Source organism: Python bivittatus, unplaced genomic scaffold (genome assembly GCF_059951505.1).
Source record: "Python bivittatus isolate LINGU-HERP-01145 unplaced genomic scaffold, Pbiv_v1 ctg000190_np1212, whole genome shotgun sequence".
Classification (NCBI taxonomy): domain Eukaryota; kingdom Metazoa; phylum Chordata; class Lepidosauria; order Squamata; family Pythonidae; genus Python; species Python bivittatus.
In genome coordinates, this window is record NW_028277042.1 from 19,807,513 (window position 1) to 19,835,503 (window position 27,991).

Here is a 27,991-nt window from a genome sequence, read left to right on the forward strand (position 1 = left end):
TCCTAACTTGCAGAAAAACAATCCCAAGGCAGGGAATCATAAAAAACAATTTATAACTCCTCAGACTGTGGACAGCTCCTGCCCAAGAAAATCCATGGGGCTGAGCCAGGCTGAGATTCAGAAGTTTATTACAGGTATCCTCCCTAGGATCTTGCTATCATTACGACCATGTTTATGGAAGTATGATAGAGATGCAAAGATATTTAAGGAATGTCCATGCATGTCTATGGCTGGGCTCACAGCAACACATGAAGCCACAATGTGCTTGGTTTGGTTTCAACATAGTCTGCAATATCAGTCCATTGTAGCATGTAAAGTATGGTTTAAGGCTTAGGATTTTACAGCTTCCCAGCCAACTGTGGTTTATTCAACTAACTAGAGATTACTACAACACATGACTTAGTACAAAACATTAAACCTTTTCCCATAAGGTTGTCTTCATAATCTGTTCTTTTTTTCTTTTTCCAAATGACACCTTGGGAATGATGAGGACAATTAAATTGGGGGCCCTTGTATGTGGTACTCTTTAAAAGTGCTTAAAACGTGCCACTTTCCCAGGGAAAATCACAGACAGATCCCCCAAAAGTTCCAATACAGGCACCGGTCAAGAGATGTATCCCTCTTCATGTTTCTGCCTGAAGATCATTGTGCAATACAACGGACACCTCTGCAGTGGAAACACTTTTCTTCTTTTCAGGTAATAAAATGATGAGTGAACAATGAACAATGATCATCAGCCCCTTGAAATACAGAAGACAGACAAAGGCTAAGCTTCTTTTACTCAAGAATTCAGGCTTGAAAATTCAACAAGGTTTAGAAAGCAGTTCGGCAAAATCTGGCAAAAGTGATTATAGGAGGAACAAAACAAAAATTATAAGAAGCTAGAAATCTCCCAACATGTAGAGGAACAGGGGTTCCTTCAGAAGAGTTCAACCAAGTGGCAAGATGAAGATCTCAAAGCATGGGAAAATAGAAAGGCAAGTACAGGGCAGAGCCAATACAGACAGCTTGCCGTGGTGAAGGGAACAGCTCCAAGTAAGTCTTTTTACTTCTGCCTTTCCCACGTTGAATAAACCAGATCTGAGGCTTCATCACCAAAGAGCTTGTGAAGCCAAACTATTGAGCTTTATCAGTCATAAAATACTTTGAAGGCCAGGATGCAAAGGTGTCCAAATTTAGCACACAACAATGTTAGCAGCAAAACGATTCAGTTTCCTGTTCATTGTTTGAGCTTCAAAGTTTCCTCTGAAGAAAATACAACTTCACCTCAAGCGGAAAGGGTTAAGAACCCAAACTAAGCATGTGAATTGCGTAACCCCCTCTGGGTCTGCAAGCGGCATCTAAATCCCCAAAGAATAACTTGAGAAGGGCATTTCTCCTTCAACTTCTCCCATGGTTGCAGGCAGAGCAAGTCCAGACCTTGAAGATTGGGGTCTTCAATATCAGACATGTACAAGAAACAGTCCATGGTTCAAGGATACCGTGTTATCGAAATTTCTGCTCTTCTTCCATAAGCTAAGTATTTCTGGACCAGGGGGGTCAAACTCAGATTGTCAGAAGGACCATATGAGGTCTAGTTTGTTAACCCAAAGACATGTACTGCATATCTTGATACAAAGTCTCGAGGGAATCAAAATGAAGAGTGTCGTGGTGTGCTGTTTAAAGTGATGACATTTAGAAAAAAAATACTGCAGAACAGAACTAATTACAGAACAAACTCATTTCCTTTTGGCTACTTAGCTGGTGACATTTTTATTAACCGGAACACCAATATATGGTTTTGTTACCGGGGTGGCAAGTAATATTTTTTCTGAGATCATATCTAGTATGAATATTTGGAAAACCTGTTCCAGAGCTTCTCCAATCCTCCCCTTTTTCTCCCTTCTCTCTCTTTGCTGAGCAGAGAGATTTTTCTTCCCTTCAACCTTTCTCTTCCTTGCTTTCCCTCTCTTCTCTCTCTTTATCTGGCCAAATCTATCCCTATCTTCTCTATCCTTATCCTTCTTTGGCCTAGCAGAAAGAGCTAGCTTGCTCGCTTGCTGTCTTTCCCCATCCTCACCCAGAAGAGCGACCCAGACTGGATCTCCTCCTCAGCCATCTACTCCTTCCATCCAGCCTCCTGGCTGGGATCGCTGGCAGAGCTTCTCCTCCCTGCTGACCCTGCCCAGATGGTCTAATGCTTCCTTAAAAGGAGCACCTGCCAGATGGTGCTCGGGGAGCTGCTCAGTGTTCCAACTATGCCTCCACTGTGGCTGGGAGGCTTCCAGGTTGAGGTGAAATGAGCTACGAGGCCACTGCCTCCATGCCGTTATTCTTCCTGGAACTCTTTTGTGGTCCAGCCTGTACATCCACATGGTGCTCAGCACCCTGGCCTTGCTGGACAGTGTCCTCATCACCTGTGAGGCTTGCCAGAGGCTGCAGAAATGATTTGGAGGGCTGCAGACTTTGCATGGACCAGGAATTTGAGATTCCTGGTTTAGAGCATGGATACCATGGTCCTTTCCGGAGAATCCCTCTTGATATTTGAAGGACTTGGGAAAAGCACCATACTCTTTCAGAAGTTCTCTTTTTAAGACACAAATAAAATGAGTGTTTGCAACAGGGTATATACCAGCCAACTGTCCCAGGAAGATAGGTAAATAGAAGACAGACAGATATAGCCACACAGTTGTTTTTCTGCCCATTCTCCCCTGAAAACCAGATGGGACCCCTAGACAGGTGCACACAGCCTTAATTGAGCTACCTAGGAGGAATGTACCTCAATTGCCAGTCTTAAAGATATTGTTACTTCCATGAACGCTACCATTTCCCCAAGCCTATAAAAACATCCCATCTCTGCATGGACAGTGCCATTTTGCCTACCCAACTATCAGCCCTGAGCAATCCAAAAGTGCTCTAGGCCTCTGTGATTCCGTAGACATTAAGAAACCTTGATTTGTTCTTTCGTTGATGAAGACTCAAAGTTAGAGGTTGGTAGATTCCCCCAGCTGGGGACTCACAGCTGCTTCCTCCTAACCACATGTTTTAGCCATTACTTTTCACCACCTGCAAGGGCAGCTTCACCAGTCCTGTAAATTCCAAGGTGGGGGAGGAGAGAAGTTAAAAATACAAATGAGGCTTCCTTTGTGCAGAAAATAAGCTTTTGGTGATTTATAGATCAACTAGGTTGACTGTTTTTTCTCCATTGTATAATTTATAAAGGCGTTTACGAACTTGGCTTAAAAAGCTCAATTAAAACAGTGAAGAAGTAGGTCAAGGACAGGACTGGATCATAAGCAAAACTCTCATTTTTAAGAGCCCAGCAGAACAAAGGTGTGAGCCTTGCCATCGCTGAAGAATGGTGGGCCAAACACCCTTTAGGGCAGTTGCAGCAGCCAAGGGCCTCCTTGAGAGATGCTGGGACTACAGCCCCCAGAATCCCCAACCAGCTAGCCCCTAGACTGAGGAAAGTTACCTTAGCCCTGCTCCTGAACAGACATTTCATCTGGGAGTAGTCAGCTACTCTGCCTCTCCTCCAGCTGTGGAGTGTATGAGCTACAGCTGACAGCTCAGATGGACTCTTTGCTCATGTTGAATCCACAGCAAAATTGAGGAAGGGGTGCTCTTGGTTAACTCCCAACGTTAAAAGGCTGTGCAGAAAAGCAATCATTCTCCCACTGCATTTTGCATTTGAGACATTTTTTGTGGTTCGTATTAGGGTTCTTTGGGGGACGTTTCCAGCTGAACAACTGCACCCAAACAGCAAAGATGGCTTTACAAGACATCTCCTAGGACAGGGTTTTTCAACCTTGGCAACTTTAAGATGGGTGGACCAACTCCCAGAATGGCTGGGGAAATCTGGGAGCTGAAGTCCACCCATCTTCAAGTTGCTAAGGTTGAGAAACATTGTCCTAGACATGAACCAGGCAGCTAAACTGACACAGGTTAACCTTTGTCATAGTGAAAGTAATAGCTCCAGAATAACTTGACTCTGGGTGTAGGAGACAGCATGTGATAGCTCAGATTAATAAAAGGGGGGGAGGGGAAAAACCTCATTTACTTTTCAGCCTGAATCATGCTGTGCCAGATTTTGGTGACCAAACATTTGTAAGTGAATTCATTTGCAAAGGAGAAACTATTTTGAACGGGTCTCATGAGAAACTACGCTACTGCTGACTGGGCCCTAGAGATTTTCCCCACCTACAGATGACAGTGATTTGCTCTTTCATACCTGCATTTCTGTTTCCAGAATGCTACCAATTTATACCTTATCTCAGTACAGTAGATAATCAGGGTATTTATGGCATTTGAAACAGATTTCCTCTAGCAGTTAGGGGAATAATTATTAACAAATAAGAACTATGCCCCTTAAGAAATCAGCTTTGTTGGATCTGAAAGCAAGCTGTAGACATGAATTGCAATGCAGGGTTTGACCTCATCAAGGATTTTCTGTTCTCCAGCTGAGATGTTGGCTTCTTGAAGAAACCCAACCAAAATGACCACAGCAACTGGACAGATGGTGTGAAATTTCTTTCAGAAGCCACCACATTCCAGAGAATCACATCTCCAAGGTTTTTTCCAGACAATAAGGCCACGTTGCCCTCTTTCCTTCAATTATTTCTTTTTTTTTTTTTTTTTGGTCCTTGTCAGCTATGATTTTTTTCCCAGAATGCCCCAAAACAGTGGTTATTTTGGGGTTTCTCAGGCGATATAAAAATGGATGTTTGACCACCAAGGAACGCGGTTGGAGGTGCTATGCTAGTTATAACAAGGACAAAATGATGAAAAAGAACAAAAGAAGTTCTTTTATTGCATTGATTGTAGAGAGCTCAACCTGCAAGAAAATTGGGGAAATTTAGGAAAATAAAAACAACTCCCCCTCCTGTTTTTTTCTCTAATTTTTAATTTAAAACAAATTTAATTTTTTAAATTATTTTTAAAAGCTGCGCACAGAAATATTGTGCAAAAGTCTTCGGAAACCATCCTGAATGCCATTAGCGGCCTTTTGTCCTGCCCAAATGTTGATTCAGTTCCATGTCTGATATTTATTTAGGCCTGTGTTCGCCAACCACCTCCAGTTGAACTTGAGATACATATTCCCACCAGATGAAGCTGTTTTTCCTGGAACTGAGATAAATGATGGGAAACTTTTCAGTTGCTAAATGTCTGCTGTCGGACTAAGTTCTGTTTTCTTCTGGGGTGCCTTCTGAGGTGTTTAAAAGCTGGTCAGCCTGAAAGTACAAGTATTGCTCCTTAATAGCCAAGTTACACACTTGTTAATTTCTGTCTCTTCTCATTTCTGTCTCTCTTTCTTTGAATTGCTTTTCCTATGGGGCTTTTGATTCAACCACTTGACTCTTCTTTCCCTACTGGGAAACAACCACAAATGCCTACATTTACCCCATCTCTCTTCCTTTTACAGCCTTTTCCCCTGGCAGTTTTAGAGTCAGAAGGCCTGTTCTTCTTTCATTCTCTTGAGAAAATTAAAGATACTTGTTGATTCAAACGGCTGCCACCATTGTCAAGCAGCCCACCACAGATGACTCCAAGAAGGACATAATGGAAACAGCCTTTCTGTGCTATCATGCCTTCACCCAACCAGCAAGGATATTTCATTGTGCAGATGGGGAATCTACTTGACTATCATAACTAAGAACCCATCAGTCCCATTAAGTAGACCAGACCAGAAAATCAGCTCCACAGGAAGACCAGAACGACGCTTTATTGAGATGGACTACAATAACAGAATCTTGCAAGTCTGATTGTGCTATGCCTCCCTCCTTCTTATATCCCAGTGAATCAGCCTGCCTGCTTCTGAATATTATCTTGCTTCCCGAGACTTAAAGAATGTTTCAGCTCTCTTTGCTCATGTCACTGTTGGATTGGCACGTTCTGTTTCCCCCACCCCACCCCACACACACACAGATTGTGTCTGAGATAGATAGATGATAGATGATAGAGACATAGATTGATAGATGATAGATAGATAGATAGATAGATAGATAGATAGATAGATAGATAGATGATTGACAGATGATAGATGAGAGAGAGATGATAGATGAGAGAGAGAGAGAGAGAGAGAGAGAGAGAGAGAATTGTTGTTTGGTAAATCACCCAGGGCAAAGATCTGCCCTACTTTTTGTCATAATGTATAATGGTATGTGAGAATGACCTTGGGAGACAGGGGAAGAGCCAGAGTCAGGGGAATGGTCAGACAAGAGGCAGCTGAGCCCGCAGAAGGAACGGGGATGTGGCAAACATCTCAGAAGGGACCCTCCCTAGTTTCTTGGGCTGAAAAAGCGACGGGGGAGAGATGTCCTTTCAGACTTGCAAGATTTTGTTAAGGTAACCTTGATGTCAGCCTTGCGAGGTAGTCCAGCCAGGAAGCAAGACCAGATGAACTAATTCTACTTTATTGTAAGGTTACCTTAACAGAATCTTGCAAGATTGAAAGTACATTTCTCCCCCCGTCGCCTTTACAGCCCAAGAAACTAGGGAGGGTCCCTTCTGAGACATTTGCCACATCCCCATTCCTTCTGCGGGCTCAGCTGCCTCTTATCTGACCGCTGCCCTGGCTGCGGCTCTTCCCCTGTCTCCCAAGGTCATTCTCACATACCATTACATAATGCATCATGTGTTTCCAGAGGATACTTAGAAATAAACAGCAAATTGTTTCTGCATATATATTTTACATAGTATATAGAGTGCAGAATGCAGAGAAATTCTCATTTTCCTCTCTCTCCTTCCTTCCCGCACAGCTAGGGGAGAACCAGCAGGGTTTTCAGCCATCCTTTCTCCCTACTTGGGAGGACTACCCACTTGTCCCCCCACCATCCCTGCAAGTTCTTGCAGCAGCCCAAGAACAATATTGGGCAGATGGTGTCCCAGATTTCAACAGCACAAAGACAGGAAGAAAACCAAGGGGCTCTTTTTGGAAATGGCCTGTAATTTGCAGATTGAGCAATCAAACCTCTGCTTGCAAGCAGAAGAAAGGAAAGGAGAAAAAAAGAAGAGTGACTGTTAATTTTCTAACATGTTTTCACACATCTGAGAAAGCTAGACACAAGAGAGCTGGAGGAAGCAGATGCAACCCTCCGCTCAAAGCCTCGAGCCGTTCAACTGCTGGAGGTGGAGTTGCTCCTTCTAACTGAAACCAGCCCCACTGAGTTCAGATGGATTTCAGCCTACGTCCAGAAACGGGATGTGCGACCCTTGTCCAAGGAGGTCAGAGGCAGCTTTTCCTGGCTCTTTCCAAGGTACAGATTAGTTGGGCCTGAAAACAAAATAAGAAGAACCTACTTGCAAATACTTGCCAAGTTTTTCTCATAAACACGAAGTTGCAGAGGGCCATGATAGCTTCCTGAAGGTTTTTTGTTGTTGTTTTTTAATTTGCAGCTCTAACCTGATCCCTGCGGTGCTGATCACCTCCCTCAAAAGTGGTGCAGTTGGTCATAGAATCAACTGAGTTGTGTTCTGGCACATAATCCCCCATAGAAAGAGCCCAGGGTAAGGTTTTGCTGCAAGCTTGTGTTAGGAATCTGCCAGAGAGCTGTTGATAACCTTGCCTACATGACCTAAGCTTTTATAGAATTAGATGTTCAGGACAGCAGATAAGTCACACCTTGCATCATGTCAGCCGTACTACGTAGACCAGACCAGGAAGTTGACTCCACAGGAAGACAAAAACTACTTTTATTGAGATGGGCTCCAATAACAGAATCTTGCAAGTTGGATTTTGCTGCACCTCCTCCCCTTCCTTTACTCCAGTGAAACAGGGAGGTGTCCGCCTGAGCGTCTTCCAAATGTATCTCGCCGTTCTGGACTTAAAAAAACGTTTCAGCCCCTTTTGCCTAGTGAACAGCTCTTGCATATTTTCATCATGGTCATCTTCCTTACTCTCTACACGTCTACTCCAAAGAAACATTCTCCAACTAAAATACAGTGTACTAACTCAAGAGTACAAGAAAGATCTTAATGTCCCTGATTAAGATCTTTCTTAAGATCAGCTGGTGTGATCACTGACCTTGAGCCAGACATCCTAGAGAGTGAAGTCAAGTGGGCCTTAGGAAGCATTGCTAACAACAAAGCTAGTGGAGATGACAGTATTCCAGCTGAGTTATTTCAAATACTAAAAGACAATGGTGTTAAAGTGCTGCACTCAATATGCCAGCAAGTTTGGAAAACGCAACAGTGGCCACGGGATTGGAAAAGGTCAGTTTATGTTCCAATTCCAAAGAAGGGCAACGCCAAAGAATGCTCAAACTATCGCACAATTGCACTCATTTCACATGCTAGCAAGGTTATGCTCAAAATCCTACAAGCTAGGCTTCAGCAATACATGAACCGAGAACTACCGGATGTACAAGCTGGGTTTCGAAGAGGCAGAGGAACTAGAGATCAAATCGCCAACATTCACTGGATCATGGAGAAAGCACGAGAGTTCCAGAAAAACATCTACTTCTGCTTCATTGACTATGCAAAAGCCTTCGATTGTGTGGATCACAACAAACTCTGGCAAATTCTTAAAGAGATGGGGGCACCAGACCATCTTACCTGTCTCCTGAGAAATCTGTATGCAGGACAAGAAGCAACAGTGAGAACCGGTCATGGAACAACCGATTGGTTCAAAATAGGGAAAGGTGTACGACAAGGCTGTATACTGTCACCCTGCTTATTTAACCTATATGCAGAGTACATCATGAGAAATGCCAGGCTGGAAGAATCACAAGCCGGAATTAAGACTGCAGGGAGAATCATCAACAACCTCAGATATGCGGACGATACCACCCTAATGGCAGAAAGTGAAGAGGAACTAAAGAGCCTCTTGATGAGGGTGAAAGAGGAGAGTGCAAAAGCTGGCTTGAAACTCAACATTAAAAAAACTAAGATCATGGCATCTGGACCCATCAATTCCTGGCAAATAGAAGGGGTAGAAATGGAAGCAGTAACAGACTTCATTTATTTGGGCTCCAAGATCACCGCAGACGGAGACTGCAGCCATGAAATTAAAAGACGCTTGCTCCTTGGGAGGAAAGCTATGGCAAGCCTAGATAGCATATTAAAAAGCAGAGACGTCACCTTGCCGACAAAGATCCGCATAGTCAAAGGTATGGTTTTTCCAGTAGTAATGTATGGCTGTGAGAGCTGGACCATAAAGAAGGCTGAGCGCCGAAGAATTGATGCCTTTGAACTGTGGTGCTGGAGAAGACTCTTAAGAGTCCCCTGGACTGCTAGGAGGTCAAACCAGTCAATCTTAAAGGAAATCAACCCTGATTGCTCATTGGAAGGACTGATAATGAAGCTCAAGCTCAGATACTTTGGTCACCTAATGCGAAGAGAGGAGTCTTTGGAAAAGACCCTGATGCTGGGAAAGATTGAAGGCAAAAGGAGAAGAGGACGGCAGAGGATGAGATGGTTAGATAGCATCACTGAAGCAATGAGCATGAAACTGAGCAAACTCAGGGAGGCAGTGAAGGACAGGAAGGCCTGGCGCAATATGGTTCATGGGGTCACGAAGAGTCGGACACAACTTAACGACTAAACAACAACAACAAGCTCAAGAGTGTGTAACAAAAAATGGGTTGAAATCCCACCATTCTGGGAGGTGAGAGGTGATGATCCTATACCGAACTGCATTGGAACGGCTGTCCAATCTGAGCGTACTTTACAGGGCCAAAGAGATGGAGAGAGGAACTGTGGTTTGTATGACCTAGTATGACCAGACTTAGTATGACCTAGGCAGCAGATTGAATGTGATGGCATCAGATGGCTTGCTCACTGCCCTCCATATGATATTAAGATCTGCCCTCTATGTAGGTTATTAACCATTTCTAAAGTTGTACTCATCTACAGACAGTGTTGGAGGACAGCTGTGTTAGTCTGTGGTAGGAAAAATCAAAAGAAGTCTAGCAGGACTAACACATTTTATTAAAAGACATAAACTTTCATGAGCTGCGTCTCACTTCATGAGATGTATTAGATGCAGTGAGCAACAGTTCACAATAGCTTGCCCTTTTTAATAAAATACGTTAGTCAGAAAAGGTCCTATCAGACTCCTCCTCACATAGATCAGCAAATGTTACACACAACCTCTCTTCACCCCAAACGCACCAGTGCTCAAAAGGGCCTTTTGTGCCTTCAGAAATGAGTCAGGGGGTTGTTTAATCACATGCACAAGTGTGAACTAAGTCAGCTGTTCTTTAGAATCATCCCATTGAAAATGCCCAGACACAGTACAGGCAAATTTCAAGAATATCCAGATTTAACAACTATCCCTAGGACCTTTGGAACAACAGGATGTGGGGGCTATTCACTTAGCACAAGGGAAGCCAAGAGCCATCTAGCTCCACGCATCCGATAAATAACACCCCCAGCCCTGTCCGATCAGTGGCCAAAAAAGTGTTCCATGGTAATGGTTTCATGCTGTTTTGAGTAAGCCTTAAAACGTAGCCAATGTTGAGCCATGGGGGGACTGAGAATGAAGATGGGTGTGGTCTGCCCCCATCCCCTGGAAGCCTCATGCTTTTATCCTCACCCTTAAAAATGTGAAATCAACGAACAATGAATAAGGCCAGAGGAAAAAGTGATTCTCCCCGAATATAATCCCATCTCCAGGTTGTCCCCTGCAGCGTGAGGTTGAGTTGCAGGGTTTGCCTTCCCCAAAGCTCGTCTACCCCGGGTTTAAAAGAAACAAAGAAAAATGTCCCCAATTCCACCCCCCTTCCAAAGCGTGCCACAAGGAAAGATCCTAGCTCCGCTTAGGTCCATCTGTTTCTCATCAACCTAACCAGTGAGGCCGTCCTCCTCCACAATATTAAGTGTGGTCTCTGCGCATAGCATGCCTCCCATAGTTTTGCGACAGAAGTTTGGATTTCAACCTCCAGCAAACGAGGTCAGTGGAGCCCTCCTTAAAGCTTTAAGGTAAGACTTAGATGTGTTTTCCCATCCGAAGGCAGAAGACAATTGATTACAAAACGCTGTTATTTATTTGAAGGCACATTTTGGTAAAACAATCACAAAACATTTTAAACAAGCAGTCAAAATAAATACTCCAAGAGATGTAGCAATCAACCTGATTGCTCCGAGTGATGCTCAGGGGCACATAATCATTCTTTCAAGCACGCATTTCTCTAAGTGCTTCGGCTTTCAGTGGGGAATTTGTGGCATACAAGAGCATCATGTAGGTCCTGCCTGTGTTCAACAGCACAGGAGCATCCTTTTTTCAACTTAGCAAATCAACATAATGCCCTTTTTAAACAATGAATGAATCAGTATTTCAGGTAGTACCGGTGCTTAACAATCCCAAGCAGGCTAGATCTGCGAGAGGGATCACCTGTACACGCTCCCACCCTGCACAAATCTTTAGGCATATGGCTCTAACAGGCATGGTTTGAGAGATTCTTTCGCCGTTGTAGTTTTGCAGGATTTTAAGTCAACCCCGTGTCCCAGCAAAGGCCAATATTTGTGCTGCTATTCCTGATGTCCTGCCACAATATTTTCAAGATCAGCTGCAAGTCGCTCTAATGGCAGAAGCCTCTCTTGAATCTGCATGTATAGAACTGCCCTACCAGCTGAAATCAGATCTTCTAGGCCCCTTTGGAACCCCAGCAGACCATTTTATGAACTAGAACTCTTTGTTTCAAGGTAGTTCAATCCTCATCATCTCATTTATTGTGGATTTTGCATTCCCCCAACTAAGACTATCTATGCTTTTCCTATTGATGTGGGTTAGTATTGAAGTTCTTGGGCTTCATCAGAATGAGAAGGAGCTGACATGCTTTTTCTCATTCTCTTCTTCAAAGGTAGTGCCCCAGAATCTGCCTTGATCTCTGCTTCCTGAGAAAAGTCTCCAGCTTAATAAAGCTTAAAAAGAAAAAAAAATACACATCCCTAATCTGAAAAAGAAAACCAGTTAGGTGGAAACCATAGCTTGATGACCAAGCACATGGATTGGCACGAAAAAGTCTCTAAGTTCAAAATTCCCAGCTTCTCCAGGAGGAGTTGCTGTCAGCCAAGGAGATAAAATCGAACTAGGTGGCCCAAGCACCTCCTCAGAATAAGGTAATTTTATATCTGCTCTATTCTAATCCAATACCTAAAGAATTTAATCTACCCCCCCCAAAAGAAATTTCAGCAATAAAAAATAAAATAAAATTTACAATAATATAAAATATAGATATCATGTGGTTTCTTAAAGGGATACAGAGATGTCTAACCAGCACATTTTTCACAGGATATTCATCTACCCAGGATTAATTTTGTCCTTGGGTCTGGTTTTACATATATTCTTTCCTCTCTGTGTCCCAAAAGAATAAAGGGTTAAGCAGTAGGGCACATTCACAGTTGAGTATAACACCAAGGATAAATTGCATGTGGAGATGGGTTACTGGAGATCCAGCACTGGCATATAGGACTATTTAATGGAGTCAGTTTATGTCTTTAGCTGCCAAGTGTCAGCCTTCACCTGTCCATCAGAAAGAATATGAATTCATATGAATGTATGTACCTGCTCTTTCAAGATGCACATCTGGAAGGACTCATAAAAAACCTTTGGAACTGAAGCACTTCTGATTCTTTGCTGCTTGCTCAACATGCTTATATTCTAGCACATTGAACATGCGCAGCTGATAATGTGGAAGACCTCTACCAATCACGAGAAGACACTGTATTTGGGGCAACTCCACAGTGGAGTTCCTTTCTTCCTCCTCCCTCCCCACCTCCAGTTGCAAAACTCCCTACCAAAATGAGGATATATCCTGTCTGGAGTTTGGGGCTGTCCATCCCCACCCCAGGAATGTGACCAACCATCTTCCAGAATTTTCCCACCTCTTCTACGACTAATGTATAACCATCATCAGAACCTACCACTAGAATCTTTGGGTGTGGAACCACACAGAAATGCTGTTGATTCTTGCCCCTAAGTCTTCCCAACAATACAGACTGCGAGGCCTAGCAACTCTTTTCATTCCCCAAGAACAATGCTAAACCAGACCCTTTGTGGGAAAGTAAAAGAGTGCTTGGGTGCGATTGCTACACCCTCACTTTAAAAAAAACCCAGCATGCATCAGTGCTCTCAAACCGACTTTCTGTGGGACTTGCAGTAGTTGAAAAGGTCAAAGCAATTTGCCATTGATGCTTTTTATGCTAAATTCTGAAAGGGAAGGGAGAAAAAATAGCCCTTATATATTTAGACCCTGTATACATTTACATACAAAACATGTTTTAAAAATCCAAAAAGGAAAACTTCAGTGTGGAAGATCTAAGCTGCAAGACTGGGGGGAAGGAAAAAAAAAAAAAGCTTGAAAAATTAATGAAATATTCTGCCCCAGAGTCTCAAACGGTAATTTGCTGGTTTTCTCTGAAAATGGGTCTTTGGTGAGGTCCACAAGAATCCTGGAAGTTCCTGTACATCTGATCATAATGCACCTCCTCTCCTACCGGGTGGCCCAAAGCACTCCTTTCATTCTTCCGGGCCTCCTCCACCAGCTGTCGGATGCTCAGCTGTTCAATCTGCATTCAGAAGACAAGGAGATACCTTGGGTTGGATCATATGCTATGCATGAAGACCACACGGTTCAATGGAGAAGTTTTAAATGCAAAGGTAAAGTGTCACAACAGCAGCTGTGTCTGTTTAGGGTTTTATGGTTTTCAAGGTGGTTTGTGCACCCTCTGTAGCATCCAGTGTCTCTCTAAGGTCAGGATATGAACGATCAAGATTTCCTGATGTACAGCTTTCTGGTCTCTGCACTGCACAGGAGAGACGGTGCAACAGGTCACCTGTTAGCTAAGCCAACCAGCTCTGCGGGCAGTGGCCATAACGCCCGTCGCTTCCTTTTCTCTGCTCAGCTCAGCAGCAGCGCACAGGGGCTGAGCTGTTCCACAAGGAAGGGACCCATCCGGTTCAGACATTGTGCTAAGCTCTAATGTGGTTTCTCTGGTTTTATTCAAACATGTGGCCTGAACATAGTCATTGTGACTAGAAACCATGCATTAGCCCTTAGCAGGGTGCAGTGGCTTATTTAAGAGAACATGGTTAAGCACAGGATGGATCCCTCACCAAAGATTAAATCTCCAGCAGGGCCTCTTCCCATGGGGGGTGTATTTGGGCATTAAGATTTGGAGGAAAGGCTCTCCTGAAGATGCTCCCTCATGCCAAGAGTCCGCCTCTCTGCCAGCTCCCCTCCCTTGCGCCCAGGCTGTGGAATGCCCTTCCTCCCAAGTTGCACTTGGCTTCTTTCAAACTTTTAAAAGATGCTTCGCTGTTGCCAGGCCTTAAATTGTTCATTAATCCTGTTGTGTCTTTGCATCTGCATTCCTTGCACTCTTCATTGTACGGATGATAGTCGCCTCGAGTGCTCAAATTCAGCAGAAGGAAATGATATGGGTCAAATAAGTAGAAGTGTGCATGGACACATGTAAGAAGAGATCTGAGCTTTGACCTCACGGTTGTGACCACTTTCTTAACATTTATGACACCTTGTCCCCTCTTTAACTTCCTGGACTGAGCCAGCCCAAACCAGACAGATCTTTTGCAGCTATGCTAAACAAGTAGACTGGCCGAATTGGAAGGACGTATCGTTAGCTGTGTGGCAAAGCTGCATGTCTGAGGCTGACTTTAGTTGACACAGGTAGGTGGTTCAAGCCAGCCCACAGGCCAAGCACCCATTCTGGGAGTCAATGTTTTTAATAGTGCTTTCTGTGGTTCACTGCACCCTCTCTGAGAGCTTATTTCTTTGTCTCAACTTGGGGCCCATTCTTGCTTTCTCTGCTTGATGCAGACTTTTCAGTTCTGCCAGCAAGGAGCATGCCAGTTCAGTCTCTGCCATTCATCCCATTGCCCATCGTTGCTACTTAATCAGTGCTGAAGAGCAGCAAATACAGTGCCCTGAAGAGATATCCAGAAGCAGGGAGATTCTAACAAGAAGCTTTTAAGGCTAGGGAAGAAAGAGCACAAGGCTGCTTGCCATTCTCACAGTGGGCAACAGACAGTCCAGATCACTTCCACCAAGTAAGACACAATGCTCCTAAAACATGAGTTAGTCATCTACAGTATATGGCTGCTTTGAAAAAGAAAAGTGAATATAACACAAGAAAGGAGGACCAGCTCTGCAATTACCCTTGGGAAGTCCTGACATTTGAACTATGGACAAGGGAACTCAAGTCAGAGCTGGTTCCATAAATGACATGATGACCAATTGTCCTGCTCACCTCAACCAGGATCAGCTTGCAACGTAAGGGGACAGCATCTGGAAATTCCTCTCCAAAACACAGAATCACCTTGCTGTTTGGGAAGCGGCCTTGATTGTTATAATACTGATGGAGCTCTAGAAGGGAAAAACAAGCAACCTTTAACTCGTTGAAAGGGAGGGACAGGCGATTGGTCTCAGTAGGTTCAGCAGCACACGAAACACAAGGAACCAGAGGGAAGGAGAAAGATCAGGCCCCTGTGCGCACATAAGGCATTGCCAGCTACAAGTCCTTGTAGGCTCCCTCTTGTATTTTTAGTTAGTTCTGTAACTATTGCATTTCTACCTTGTCTTCTCTCTGAAAGTTCAAAATGAGGCACAGGGAAGTCTCCTCTCTCTCTACTAGATCCCCAAAACAACAATGCTATGAGGCAGTTTGGTTGAGCTCCATGAACCTCTATCATCTCCGGTACTGACCCTGGTTCTGAATTGTAGCATTTCTGAAAACAAGAGGATTGATGATGCTGGCCATCAAGTCAATGAACTCTTAGCACCCACACAGATGGATTTTCTCCCAGTGAAAAACAAGGTCAACGCAGACAAAAATGGGATAAGCAACAAATATTAGAGGAGAAAGTACAGCTTTGGAAGGCCAATATAAAAGTAGCTTTTAAAAGTTGTTATAAATTCTATCAAGATCAAGCCATGTTTATCCATTGTGGGCTTCACAACCTGGACACCAACAAGCTGCCAATTTGTTTCCAGGAGAAATATGAAGTAGTGGTTACTACCTTTGAAGCTCTCCATGGTTTGGATTCAGGCTACTTAGGAGAACATCCCTTGCTTTCCTTCTCTTAATAGAAGAACTTTTTGGAACCTTTCTTAGATAGGAGATGCAAAAAGAAATGGCATGCAACGTGCAGAACCCATCGGTCTAAGTACTTGCTTTATCTAATTTATTCAGGTTGTAGATTGCCTCCTAACTTGACTTTTTTGGAAGAGCATTTTGATATGGACTTGAGTCTGAGATTATAGGACAGGGAGGAAAATTTGCACCTTCAAACCTGTTTTCTGCAGGTCCCTCCATCTCACGGACACACACTGACACACATACTCTCTCACACACACACATCTCAATGATGTAAGCCTAAAATAGTTTTAACATCATTTAAAAAAGAAAAGGAAACCATGTCTCATCCCACCTCTTCCTCCAGACAAAGAAAATTCAGCCTCGTCCACAGGCACATTTAAGTCTTATCAGCCCATCCAACGTGGGCCCAAACTCTTTGAGTTTGGCCCTCAGCCACCAGAAATTTGCCCACCCTTAATTCAGGGTGCGTGTGGTTCTTGACCACATTCTCCAACACCAAGGAAAGCAAAACACAGGCTGAACCTTCTCACTGACCTCTGAGGAAATAGTTGGTGTCAAATATTTTGACCACCTCATCCCGGTCCAGCTTGTTGGGTTTCTCCTTGCAGGCCACGGTGTTCCCACTCCAGAAGACCCTTCCTTGGCTCAGCCGCTTGATGAAGATGCCCTGTTTGTTGCAGTGCAGAAGGACACCTCGTTCCAGGTGCCCAAAGAGCTTTCTGGTGATCTGCCTCTGGCGCTCATTGAGAATCAGCTCTGCAGATGGGAACTGCACGTGTTCCAGGCTATCTATGCAATAGGGCCCCTCTCCCAGGGAGATCCTGCAGCCCTCAGGGCGAGAGGTGGTTGTGCTCCCCACCAGCTTCCCTCCATAGTAGAAGTTGATCATCATTTGGGAGTAGCCTACAAAGTCACACATGGCAGAAGTCATCACACGAGTCTGCAGGCAGTCCGTTTGATGACTGCAAGGGGTGGACCCACAGGATCATTTCAAGAATGGGATAATGGGGTGGAAGAAAGGACTCCGAGAAACAAGTCAGTGAGAAGAGAACCGCTAAATGCCTTGGCTTCACCAAACTGCATCAAACTCTGCTTTCAAACATAAATTTTCTGGGGGCCAAACAAAGCAAACTAATGGGGCCCCATGACTGCTTCTCCATTTTACTTAAATTCTTGGGAAAAACAGCTGTGGGGGACTGACAAGAAGCTTGGTCCAAATTGGGAAGGCTGGAATTAGCCTTTTTTCCTCTTACACCATTTCTCCAATGGAAGCTCCCTGGGAGATGTTTGAACTTCATCGAGGAAATGGTACAAGGTTCTGCTGCCGTATTTCCTTCCTCAAAGAGGTCCATCCCTTCTCAGCCTTATTACTGAACGTGCTTGCAGCTACCAGCCAAAACTGCAAGATCCCATCTTAAATGTCTCCTACAAACGTTCTCAACGTTCATTTCTCCCTATCCAGGCTGGAACCCCATGCCCTGTCCCCCAGTATTTTAGGGAGCACATGCACACAGTCATTGGCAATGTGAAAGCAGGATGTCAGTATTGATTTATTTGTTTATATTTCGAATTTAGACACTCCCCATCTCACAAGGAAGTGACCCTTATATAATAATAATAATAACAATTGTTGTTGTTGCTGGTCGCACAGTTAGCCAAATGTTTAGACTGGATTTGGCATTTTTATTCACCTATCGAGTCCTTCCCAAGGACCTGGGATAGGCAGATTATTATTATCCATTCTAGACACTCCCCTCTCCCCAGTAGCACACATAACACTTATGATCTTTGACATGGAAACAAAAGTGAGGCCAACTGAAAAGGAAGTTACTGGTTGAAAGACCATCATACCTAGAAGCGGCTCATATGCAGCAAACCCAGTCATCAGGGACAAGGCTAGGGATTTAAAAAATATATATTATTTTTCTTGCAAGCAGAACACACATATGTGATCTCCAAATCAAAACTTTCCCTTAACATTCATGTGCTGGATTAAATTAGATTCCAGCTGCTCCATCCAGGACCTGTGCTATTGATTCATTGGGAGCAACTCTTGAAGGTCTCCACAACTTTCTTCTGAGATTGAGATGTTTTGGTGCTGGGCATTGAACTCTGCCCCTTCAGCCAGAGGTGTCCCTAGGCTCAATGCCAGCATCCACTATCCTAGACACAACTGGCATCTCATCCCCAAACTCAAGGACTGATTTGATTGGGTTTTCTTTTCCTTCTTGAAATTTGGCACCCTAGTTAAGTTGACTCCATGAGCAACCACAAAGTTCGCTTACATGGACAGGTTGCCCTCCACCTTCGTCAGAGAAAGCAAGAGCAATACTGCTGAATTAAACAGTGACCTGGCCGGATTAAAATATAAGCAGAGTGGTCTAGTTTATTTATTCCAGAAATAAGTAGTAACAGAATGGCATTCTCTGTGCCTAGGAAAAAGGAGAGAGTTTGGAAAACATGGTAGGTTCAAAACACCTGGAGATTCCTCTTTCACCTGGCGAGCCGTTCACTACATCTCCTGTTCAACAAAGGATGCTTATCTAGTGGGTGAAAATAGTTCTGCCCTAGGAAACTCAGAGATAACTGAGGTCCTAAAATTTAAAGTATTCAGCCATCAAGATTTATGTAACATTATGGTGTTTGCTCTCTTTCAATGAAGAGATTAAAGAAGCCCCTGTGAGAATCTTGTTGTGGGGTACAGCTGGTTGTCAAAAGTTTGACAAATATTTTGCTTGTGCCACAATAAAACATCTGTGCCATCAGTGGTCTTTCCACATCATCGATATAACATGAATATGTGTGGGTACTTTGCCAAATCAAAGCCCAATTTATATTCTTTCTGCAGTCCTGCACAGACTTCCAAAGGCTTATGACTGAGGAATTAAAGCAGCCATGGACAATATAATTTTGATGGGGCTGGCACAAGTCCTTTGCCCAACAACCCCATGACAAGTATGACATTGCTTGCCCTCTCCTTCCCCCAGTCAATGGATGCCTATGACAAAGGATGGGTTCTGTCTGAGCTTGGCTGTTTGCTTGCAGACATTTCATTACCCAACTGGGTAACATCATCAAGGCAATAATGATGCTCCCTGTTGAAGCTACCTAGTTGAGTAATGAAACGTCTGCAGGCAAGAACTCCACAGTTCAACCCTGAACTACAGATATTCTCTTCTACTGGAAAGGCTTACCAGGACTTGACTGATGCATCCACCAGTCTGGTATGGGTGGATTTCGGCTGCTCTCCTGTGGTGGTGAAGGACTTCTTTTGATTGTGCCAAGGTACTCCTCTACAGCTGAGGGAGGCTGGGGAGATGTATGGAGGAGGAGAAGATACAGAATGTTTGAGATGACCAAGCAGACAGAGCTGTCGCCTGAAAGCAGATTATCTTGCCATAAAGCATTCCCCTGCTTTCCACATCCAGAAGATATTTTATAAGGGCATTTAGTTCCTGTATTAATAAAGGCCAGCGGGAATACGATATATGAGTAAAAGCAACGTATACAGCAATACTGTGATACGCATGGTATAAATGAGTGGCGTCTTCCTTTCTTAAATAAAATAAGTGTTATATCCCACTCCCCAAATTTCAAGGCACTGAAAGCTCCCTTAGCATTCATAAAATAGCCATTATTCCTTCTCCTTCCCCCAGTTAAGGAGGGATGATCCAAGATATCCTGTACTTGAACCCTAACAACAAGTACTCTTAATCATACATTCTCTATTTCCAACCAGGAAGCAGAGGATCTGAATCTTCCAAATATTAAAGAACCATGAAATCTGCTATAAAGTAACATCCATGTTTGTCTTCCTCTCCCCTGCCTTTCCCCTTGCATTTGTCTACCTAAGATAAATTACTGGGACAGTCTGATCCGATTCCATCCTGGTGGACAGGAACAGCTGCTGCCCCTCTGAGCATGAACGTCCCAAAACAGCTGCCTCACTTTATCCCCTGGTAGGGCAGGCCCAGCCTGCAGATTGTAGTTTGGCAACCCTAAAAAAAATGACTTGCACTTGGGCAACCCAACCAGCAAGTTTTGCACAGTTCCTCGATGGTTCTGCTTCCAAGATAGGAACTTGGCAATGGAGATTGGCAACCTCTGCATGCCAAACATGGCGGCCAATTTTCTGTCCATGTTCTTGCTTCCATATCGCCATGCACACCAGCCTTCCTGAGCTTTACTTATTCTGGCTGGGGTGGAAGGAGGTGGAAAGAAGGGAGTAGGCACATTTCCCACAACAAATTCTTCCAGCATACACAGTCATCAGCACTCAGGGGTGTCCACAGGGTCTGGTCAAAAAAGGCAAAATGGCAGCCACAGCAGTGCGATCAAAACCTGCACTGTTGTATGAGTTTTGCACGTGTAATATACATGAAAAGGGGGCAGGGCCACCATCCTGACCCTAACAGGTTAATAGCACCCATCAGTGGGAGCACCAAGTGCCGGTGAGGAACAAGGGATGAGTTTTAGCAATTCCTTCAAGCCTACACCCATTTTATTGGACTCAGGTTTATTTACTCTACAGAGAGAAGGGAAAAGTTATGGCCGGATGATACAACTTCAAAGGGAGAAATGGATACTTTAGCCTGGTGTGAAACAGCTAGTTACCTCTTTCATTAACTCTTCTATTGAGGAAGCACTGCAGTCCATGTCTGTGACCTCATTCAAGCTGCATCTGGTCCCCATCCCCATTTTGCCTGGAAGGAAATACCATTTGAGTCTCATTGCGCACTCTACCAAAAAGCGTCAAAAAGTCTGGGAGAGATTCTGAGGGTCTTTATATGAGGAGGGGGATTGAGAGAGAGAGAAGGAGAGAGAAGCAAACAAAAGCAAGGGGAAAAAATTATTCTAAAACCTCCCTCCATTTATTTGGGACTTGGTGTGGGGAGGAGTGCAGGATAAAACTGGTTTTAAGAATATTCAGACCTGACAAGGTTTTCCCCCCATTAAATCAAAAAGGCTGAGCCCAGCACAGCAGAGCAATATTTGGACACATGTTAAAATCATTAAATGAACAGTGGCCTTATTAGATGAACTCTTTGGGAAAAAAACTCGCTTTACTATTATTTTTTAAATGTGAACCGAAGAGAAGAGAACTTGCTTTTGATCACAAGCAACCAAAGGTTGTAGGTTTCGCCACAGAGCCCCCCCCCACACACACACACACACACACACAGCCTTCAAAACACCACACCAAGTGAGTGAGAAAACAGCAGTTTGGTTGTTTCACAGACAAGAGAGTTAATATAATAAACAGCAAAAGCCCCGGTGCTAAGTGGGAGATTTCTTGAAATTCAGTTTTGCATGCTTGAAAAGACACCATACCAGAAGAACCACAGCTAAAAATAATGCAGGGTGTACAGCTCGGGTAAAGTCGGACATGGTGTTCTGTAACCACAGCGTTAAGCTCTGACAAAAGAGCCAACCAAGAGTTGTATTTCTGCCCACTCTCACAACCCCTGGGCCTTTGAAAATGGGGCATTTGGGGGCCAAAGCAAAAGGGTCAGAGGGGGAGCAAAACCTCTCTGCTCACACTGGTGTTAAGGGAAGAGAAGACAGCATTCAGGCATAGTAAGCTGGTTGCAATGGTTTCCAGAGAAGATGCATCAGTCAAGTAAGGTCAAAAACTCTAACGGTTTAGCTTATATCAGGGTTTTCCAGCTGGGGAATTCTGGGAGTTGAAGTCCTAACATCTGGGGGACAACTAGGCTGGAAAAGCCAGTAATTGGCTTGCCACTTCCAATAGTGCATTAAGCATATCCTGGAGAGAGAGAGAGAGAGTCAATGTGCACATTAACTCTACATGCAAGCAAAACTCTTTGAACAGACAGACAGGCCCTACACGTAAAACCTCTTTCAGGTCATTCTTAGGCGCATACGTTTTGCACATGCTCAAGAATTGGCGGCTTATCAGCCTTGCAAATAAATAAATAAATAAATAAATAAATAAATAAATAAATAAATAAATGGGGTGGCAGCCATTCCCTTTATGCACATTTAACCTAACAGGTGATCAGTTACACATCCAAAGTGGGGCGTAACTTCTGAATTACAGTGGGCTGCATTCACTGGCCTGTGGGCTTACATCTCCTTAACAGATTTTTCTGAAAAACAGGAATCACCAGCTTGTAAAAAAAAGAATGGGACTTTGCTTGCACGATTGTGGCCACCACCTTGATTTTCTTTGACCCCACCCTGGTGGACACCCCTGCTGTAAAATATATGGTGGCTTATACTGGTGGGTGGGTGTTTTAATTTATTCATGATACTTTTTTCTGGTTTCCCCCCACCGAGAACCATTTATTTGAAGTATTTTGATCTGGCTCTACGTAAGTCAGGGAAGGTTTTAGCTTCTTTTTTCCTCCAATAAAAAAAAATGTGCAGCCCATCCTCCCAAAACTTTCGCTTTGAAGAGTAGCCAATAAAAACTAAGTCAACCATCTGATGCCTGTAGCTGGACGCAAATGCGTCCAGCGGGGGCTGCGCCGAGAAGCTGTGCTGATCGTGCGGCTGGGCTCCACTTACATTTCTGTTCTTCCTCGGGAACAATGCGGTAAACCTTATAGGGCTCCGAGATGTCCAGCTGTGACCTCTCCGTCACTTCTTCAAAGTCAGGGCTCTTATTTAAGGCACAACGCAGTCTGGTTTTCCATGTCGCCGGCTCTGCTTTGTCACCTTCCTTGTATTTTCCTTTGAATATTGCCCATGCCTAGAAGAATTGGCATGAAGAGTTCTCACAAGGACACAACTACGTGAGATCCTGATTTTAGAAAGTGGCAAAGGGCTCCTACTAAGGAAAGACATCGAGTGAGGCCATCTGCACAGTCCAAGTGCCTTGATGGGCATCTGGTCCCGTGAAGGCCAGTTCTCTTTCTTATTCTTATGGTTCTTCAACCTCTCATGATCTCCCAGTGCCACCACCCATGCCACATTGAAACATCTTGCCCACTATTTTAAAAATGCATACAGGTAGCCCCTTTAAAATATAAATTGTATTGATAACAAGGTGGGCTCTGCTGCTTTTTTCTGGCTATTACGACTCCCTATCATCTAAGTTGCACGGCTCTCCAATTCAGCACCACAGCAGTACTTAGCAACGAAATACAAACACCTCCTTGGTGGTGGTGAGGAATTGGGATTTCACACATTTTAAAACAATCCGGCTTCAGGGGCAATCAAAACATGTTCTATGTAACCACGTGAACAGAACTTGGTCCAGCGTAAGAACCCATTTCTACATGATGAAAAAGAAAGCCACATCTAAAAAAAACTAAGTGGGACACAGAGATTTGTGGGATTTAGTTTAACGAAACTCACTCAAAAAAGGGTAGGCAACTTCTTATTTGAGACTTCTCTGGATCTTAGGCAAAACTACCAACAACTCAGAAAAAAGGAGTGCCTGTGGTTTCCATCAAAAGACTGTTGTTAATACCTTGAAAATAGATGCATCCACCTCTTGATTATAATCCTGTTTTCCCGCATGTTTCCATGGGATACGGAACATGGTTTTCTCTTCATTCTCCCAGATCAGTCCAGGATACATCGCACTATCGATTTGTTCAATCAGCCATTGTCTGAGCCGTCTTCCGCCGTTTCGGTCACACACCCTGTAAGGGAGACATGTCAGGGGCCTTCCTAAGGACCTTTCCAAATCCAAGTCCCTTACATCTTACTGTGGAGCTCCAGTATTGTCAAAGATTCAGTCTCTAATCCTATGCCCCATTTGTAACCCTTTGTGAAATTGATTTGACAGGTTTCGACAGGGTGGCCTCCAGAAGGAAGGTGCATCTTTGCACGGTAGCTACAAATCTGGGAAACAATAAAAAAAAAGTCTGGTGGTTGTAACATAATGTAAACCATGGAGCGTTTGGGGCAGATATCCCCTCCCTGTAGAGTGCTCTTGTACAGAAAGCCATAAACTCCATGTGAATATCTTGTATTTTAATTGACGCTATTGTACATTCTACTCCAGCTAGATAGCAACACTTAAAACAATGTTGGCTGATTCTGAAACTAATAAGCAGAGTTGGTCATGGTTAGAACTTGGATCCTGGGGCTGAAGACTAGGAAAAGAATGTTCCAGAAGACAGTAATAACAATTTCTGTATTTTTGCCAAATAAAACAAACCCTACCTGGACATGCCCTTGAGATCATAAGGAGCCAAGCTTGACCTGAGGGCAACTTCCTCTTTATCTGATCAATGTTCTATATTTTACATCAACTGGATTAACTTGCTAATAATTTATTTGGGGTCTGTTGCTCATGCTTCATTTAAATAGATTATTGTCCAGGCACTAGACCAGTGCTTCTCAACCTTGGCAACTTGAAGATGTGTGGACTTCAACTCCCAGAATTCCCCAGCCAGCAAGGTTGAAAAACACTGCACTAGACATATATTCATACATTATTGTGTAATGTTTTGTCTTTTCTTTAAGATGTTTATTTCTAAAGGTTACATCAGAACATTTCAAACAGGACAATATGTAAAAATTAAAAGTAATGTTGAAATTAATCCAATTAATGGAATGTTAGTACAGGCCTATTTTATTCTTTATCCTATCCACCCTAGCCAGTCCAAGCTCAATTATGCATCAATCATGAACTGAAAAATTTAGACCCAAGGTTACCAATACTAGCTTCTCCAACTCATAGATCACTAAATACCAGACCCCAAAGACCTCCAGATTAGCAACAGGTTCAAGCTCTGAACAGGCCTCCAGAGGAACAACTTTTGTAAATGGAGGAAAACAGGAATCCACCTTGAATTCTTGGTCCATCAACAATGATTGACAGCACTTCCCTTGCATTCCTACCTGACCTGAAACTGCCAATCTGAGATTTTTTTCCCATGCAAAGCACGCATTTTACCACCAATCTACAATCTTTCCTCTTGACGTAACAACTTCAAAGAGACTGCCATGTTGATTTGTTGGAAGCTACCCAAGGTCTTCTTGGTGGCATCAAGTTAGAGAGAGAAGAAATGGCCTGTGTCATCAGAACTAAAGCCAATAGCAGTCTGTCCAGAATGCTTCTGAGACGCTCCCAACAAGAGATCCAAATTATGAACAACCTTTTATAATATGTGGAAGGTTATGTCACAGCAGAATATTAAGTGAAAAATTTCAAATATATAGGAAAGATCAACACAGCATGAAAGTCTGTCTAATCTTTCCCAGTATTATGTTCCTGATCACAAGTGTTTCTTCTCACAAGAAGGCTCTATCAGCTTCATTGGGGATAAGATACAAATTGAGATAAACCACAACCGAGAAAAAAAATGGAACTTCAAAAACTGCACAAGAGATGCGATTCCAACTGCATTTTAAGGAAGTCTCTTTGTTAAGGAAACGTTCAATATAAAATTGCATGAGAAAATGCTTCAGCTAGTGTGGGAGAAAAAAATTGCCCCAAACTATCTTTAATCAAGAACTATTAACAACTGTCCTTGAAGAAGAGCTTCCTCAAAATGTTGTTGGAATCAGATTAATTTTGCAGTGGTCTCTCTCTTTTTAAAAATGGAAATATTCAGATACCCATGGGAGAATAACCTAGAGCAAGAAGAATAAAGCATCATGTTTTGCTATTATTATTGTTTTGTTCAAAGAACACGGAGAATAAAGACATTTATTATTGTAATTTCGTAATTTCAATTGATTTTAACTGTTTGGAAACCGCCCAGAGGCATTCAGCGAGATGGGCGGTGACAAATTTGATAAATAAATAAATAAAATCATGTTTTGCTATTATTATTGTTTTGTTAAGGTAACAAGTTCCAGCTGGAATGGTAGAACCCATTTCCTGAATTGCAGCCATCTCTGGTGACCATAGATAGCATCATGAGGTTTTAATGGGATTGAACAATCTTGGGTTGACCTCCTCAATTGTCCAATAGGATTTATTCCCATGTAAATCTACTTGGTGCACCTCGGCTGTTGCCAATCCTAAACCCAAATGAGAAAGGAAGAAGATTGGGCATCAGGCTATCACCCTGACCCCCTCCAAGAGTTTCACCACTACTGAAACTACAAATGCAATTCAGTGAGATCTGATCACAATTGCTGGAGAGCCATCACTGCGTAATGGACTTTACAGCACAGTCAACTCTAAGTTTCGGTAAGCAGATGTCCCTTGGCAGACAGACATTTTAGCAAGGGACTTGCCATGATCAGAAGCAACAGCTTCTTATTCATCTAAGTCGCAATGTACCGAGCCTTAGAGATCAGGAATTAAACCGTGGATACCTATCACACAAACCACACTTCAACGGGAACCCAGAATATCACACTGCAAATTCTTTGTAGAATTTTATGTTCTAAATCTCAGTTCTGGGGGAAGGCTTCTCTTCTCCCACTTTTGTTTCTCACCATTACTCTAACCCAGAAGAAAAACGGTTCTGCGCTTTTTGACAGTTCTGGGAACGAATGCAAATTATTACCAATTATACTGCTTAATGAACAATTTGCACAGGCCTTGTTGATCCCACTGTATATAGTCAAAGGCTTTCTATACTACCCTCTTTAAAGCTGCATACAGAAAGGATATAATTTGGGCTTCTCAAGCTGGTGTGCCATTTTTAAAACTCTGGCCACCATTTCCTTTTAAAGCCAGTCAAAAAACAGCAGCAACAGTCCAATGAACACATATGTTCCACAGGAAGACCTCTACAGTGCAACTCTGCAAACTAATTCAGAAGTCGGTCCCCTGAACAGCACATGTAAATTCAGGAGGACAGCAGCCTCTATGTTCTTCAGGACCAACAAGTTCCAACTCTGCTTCTAGACCAGGGTTTCTCAACCTTGGCGCCTTGAAGATGCGTTGACTTCAACATGCTGGCTGGGGAATTCTGGAAGTTGAAGTCAACTTCAAGTCGCCAAGGTTGAGAAACACTGTGATCTAGGCAAACTTCGAGTGCACAGTCATTCGGCCTGGTCCACCAGGAGAAGGCATGTCTATCTCCGTCCTCCCCTTCCATCTCTTCTTACTGCTTCTCCTCCCATCATTTCTCTTTCGAAGCAGCTACTTCAGGAGGGAAAGCGACCGGATGGCAACGCAAGGATGGCGCCTCCTCTCATTTTCACTATGGGAAGAGCCCAAAGCCGCGAGAACCAACCCAGCCTTCACCCAAAGGTGAGAGTGGCAGGGTCAAAGGAGACAGTCAGGTCCAACAGCAGCGAAGAACGGGTGTCCAAGGTCCGGGCGCTCTGCCAGCGCGGGCGAAAGGGCACCTTCCCCTGGACCTGGAAGCCCAACTTCCCTCCCTGACACCGAGCGAGCCACCCGGCTGGCGCGCGCGTGCCCGCCCTCCTCCGGGAGGTCATCCCCCTCGCCCCCCCCACTGACCTGCTCCACATCTGGACCGGGCCGGCTGCAGCGAGGTGAGAAGCGCTCCCCAGGTTAGGCGCCCTTCCGCCAGGTCCGCCCGAAGCTCGCGCTTTTAGTATCCACCGCCCCGCATCTTTATATCCCCGGCCGAGTGGAGGGCGTCCGCGAGCAGGTCTTTCAGCCAATGGCAAGCTAGAGCGGGAGGCAAGCTGGCCAATGGGAGGGGAGCATGCCCAGGGGTTTCTTGCCACCGCGCCCCTTTCCGAGAAATCAGCGGCCGCGCGTCACTCTCTGCTGCCAGGTGGGAGTTCTTGCTCGCGCTGCCCGGGTCGGCGGCCGTCGCCCGTTGGCGTCTCTCGGGCGCGGGTCTGGCCCGGGCTGGGCTCTCTGAAGCTCTTGGGCGCTCACGAGTCGGAGACGGAAGGGTCTGGCTGACTTGCCACCAGCGTCGGCTTCTCCCCGTCGCAGATCAATCTTTCTTCTTTCTTTCTTTCTTTCTTTCTTTTCTCTCTTTCTTTCTCTCTCTCTCCTTTCTCTCTCTCTCTCTCTCTTTCTTTCTCTTTCCTTCTTTCTTTATCTCCCTCCCTCCCTCCCTCCCTCCCTCCCTCCCTCCCTCTTTCTTTCTTT

General features: G+C 44.1%; 1 protein-coding gene across 2 annotated transcripts; it reads right to left on the reverse strand.

Moving 5' to 3' along the window:
- Window positions 1-10,947: 10,947 nt before the first annotated feature.
- IRF8 (interferon regulatory factor 8) lies at window positions 10,948-27,930 on the reverse strand. Of its 2 annotated transcripts, XM_015887912.3 has the most exons (9): window positions 27,383-27,930; window positions 23,474-23,648; window positions 22,567-22,750; window positions 20,650-20,738; window positions 19,230-19,344; window positions 17,887-17,931; window positions 16,570-16,938; window positions 15,187-15,302; window positions 10,948-13,488 (listed from the first exon to the last, which is right to left on the reverse strand). In XM_015887912.3, exons 1-9 carry the CDS (start codon window positions 27,391-27,393, stop codon window positions 13,312-13,314), a joined length of 1,281 nt encoding a protein of 426 aa, XP_015743398.2. In that variant the 5' UTR covers window positions 27,394-27,930; the 3' UTR covers window positions 10,948-13,311. The 2 variants fall into 2 exon arrangements, with proteins under 2 accessions (XP_015743398.2, XP_087992302.1); XM_088136176.1 differs by lacking the exons at window positions 23,474-23,648; window positions 27,383-27,930 and having other exon boundaries at window positions 20,650-21,802; window positions 22,567-22,649.
- Between the last annotated feature and the right edge of the window lie 61 nt (window positions 27,931-27,991).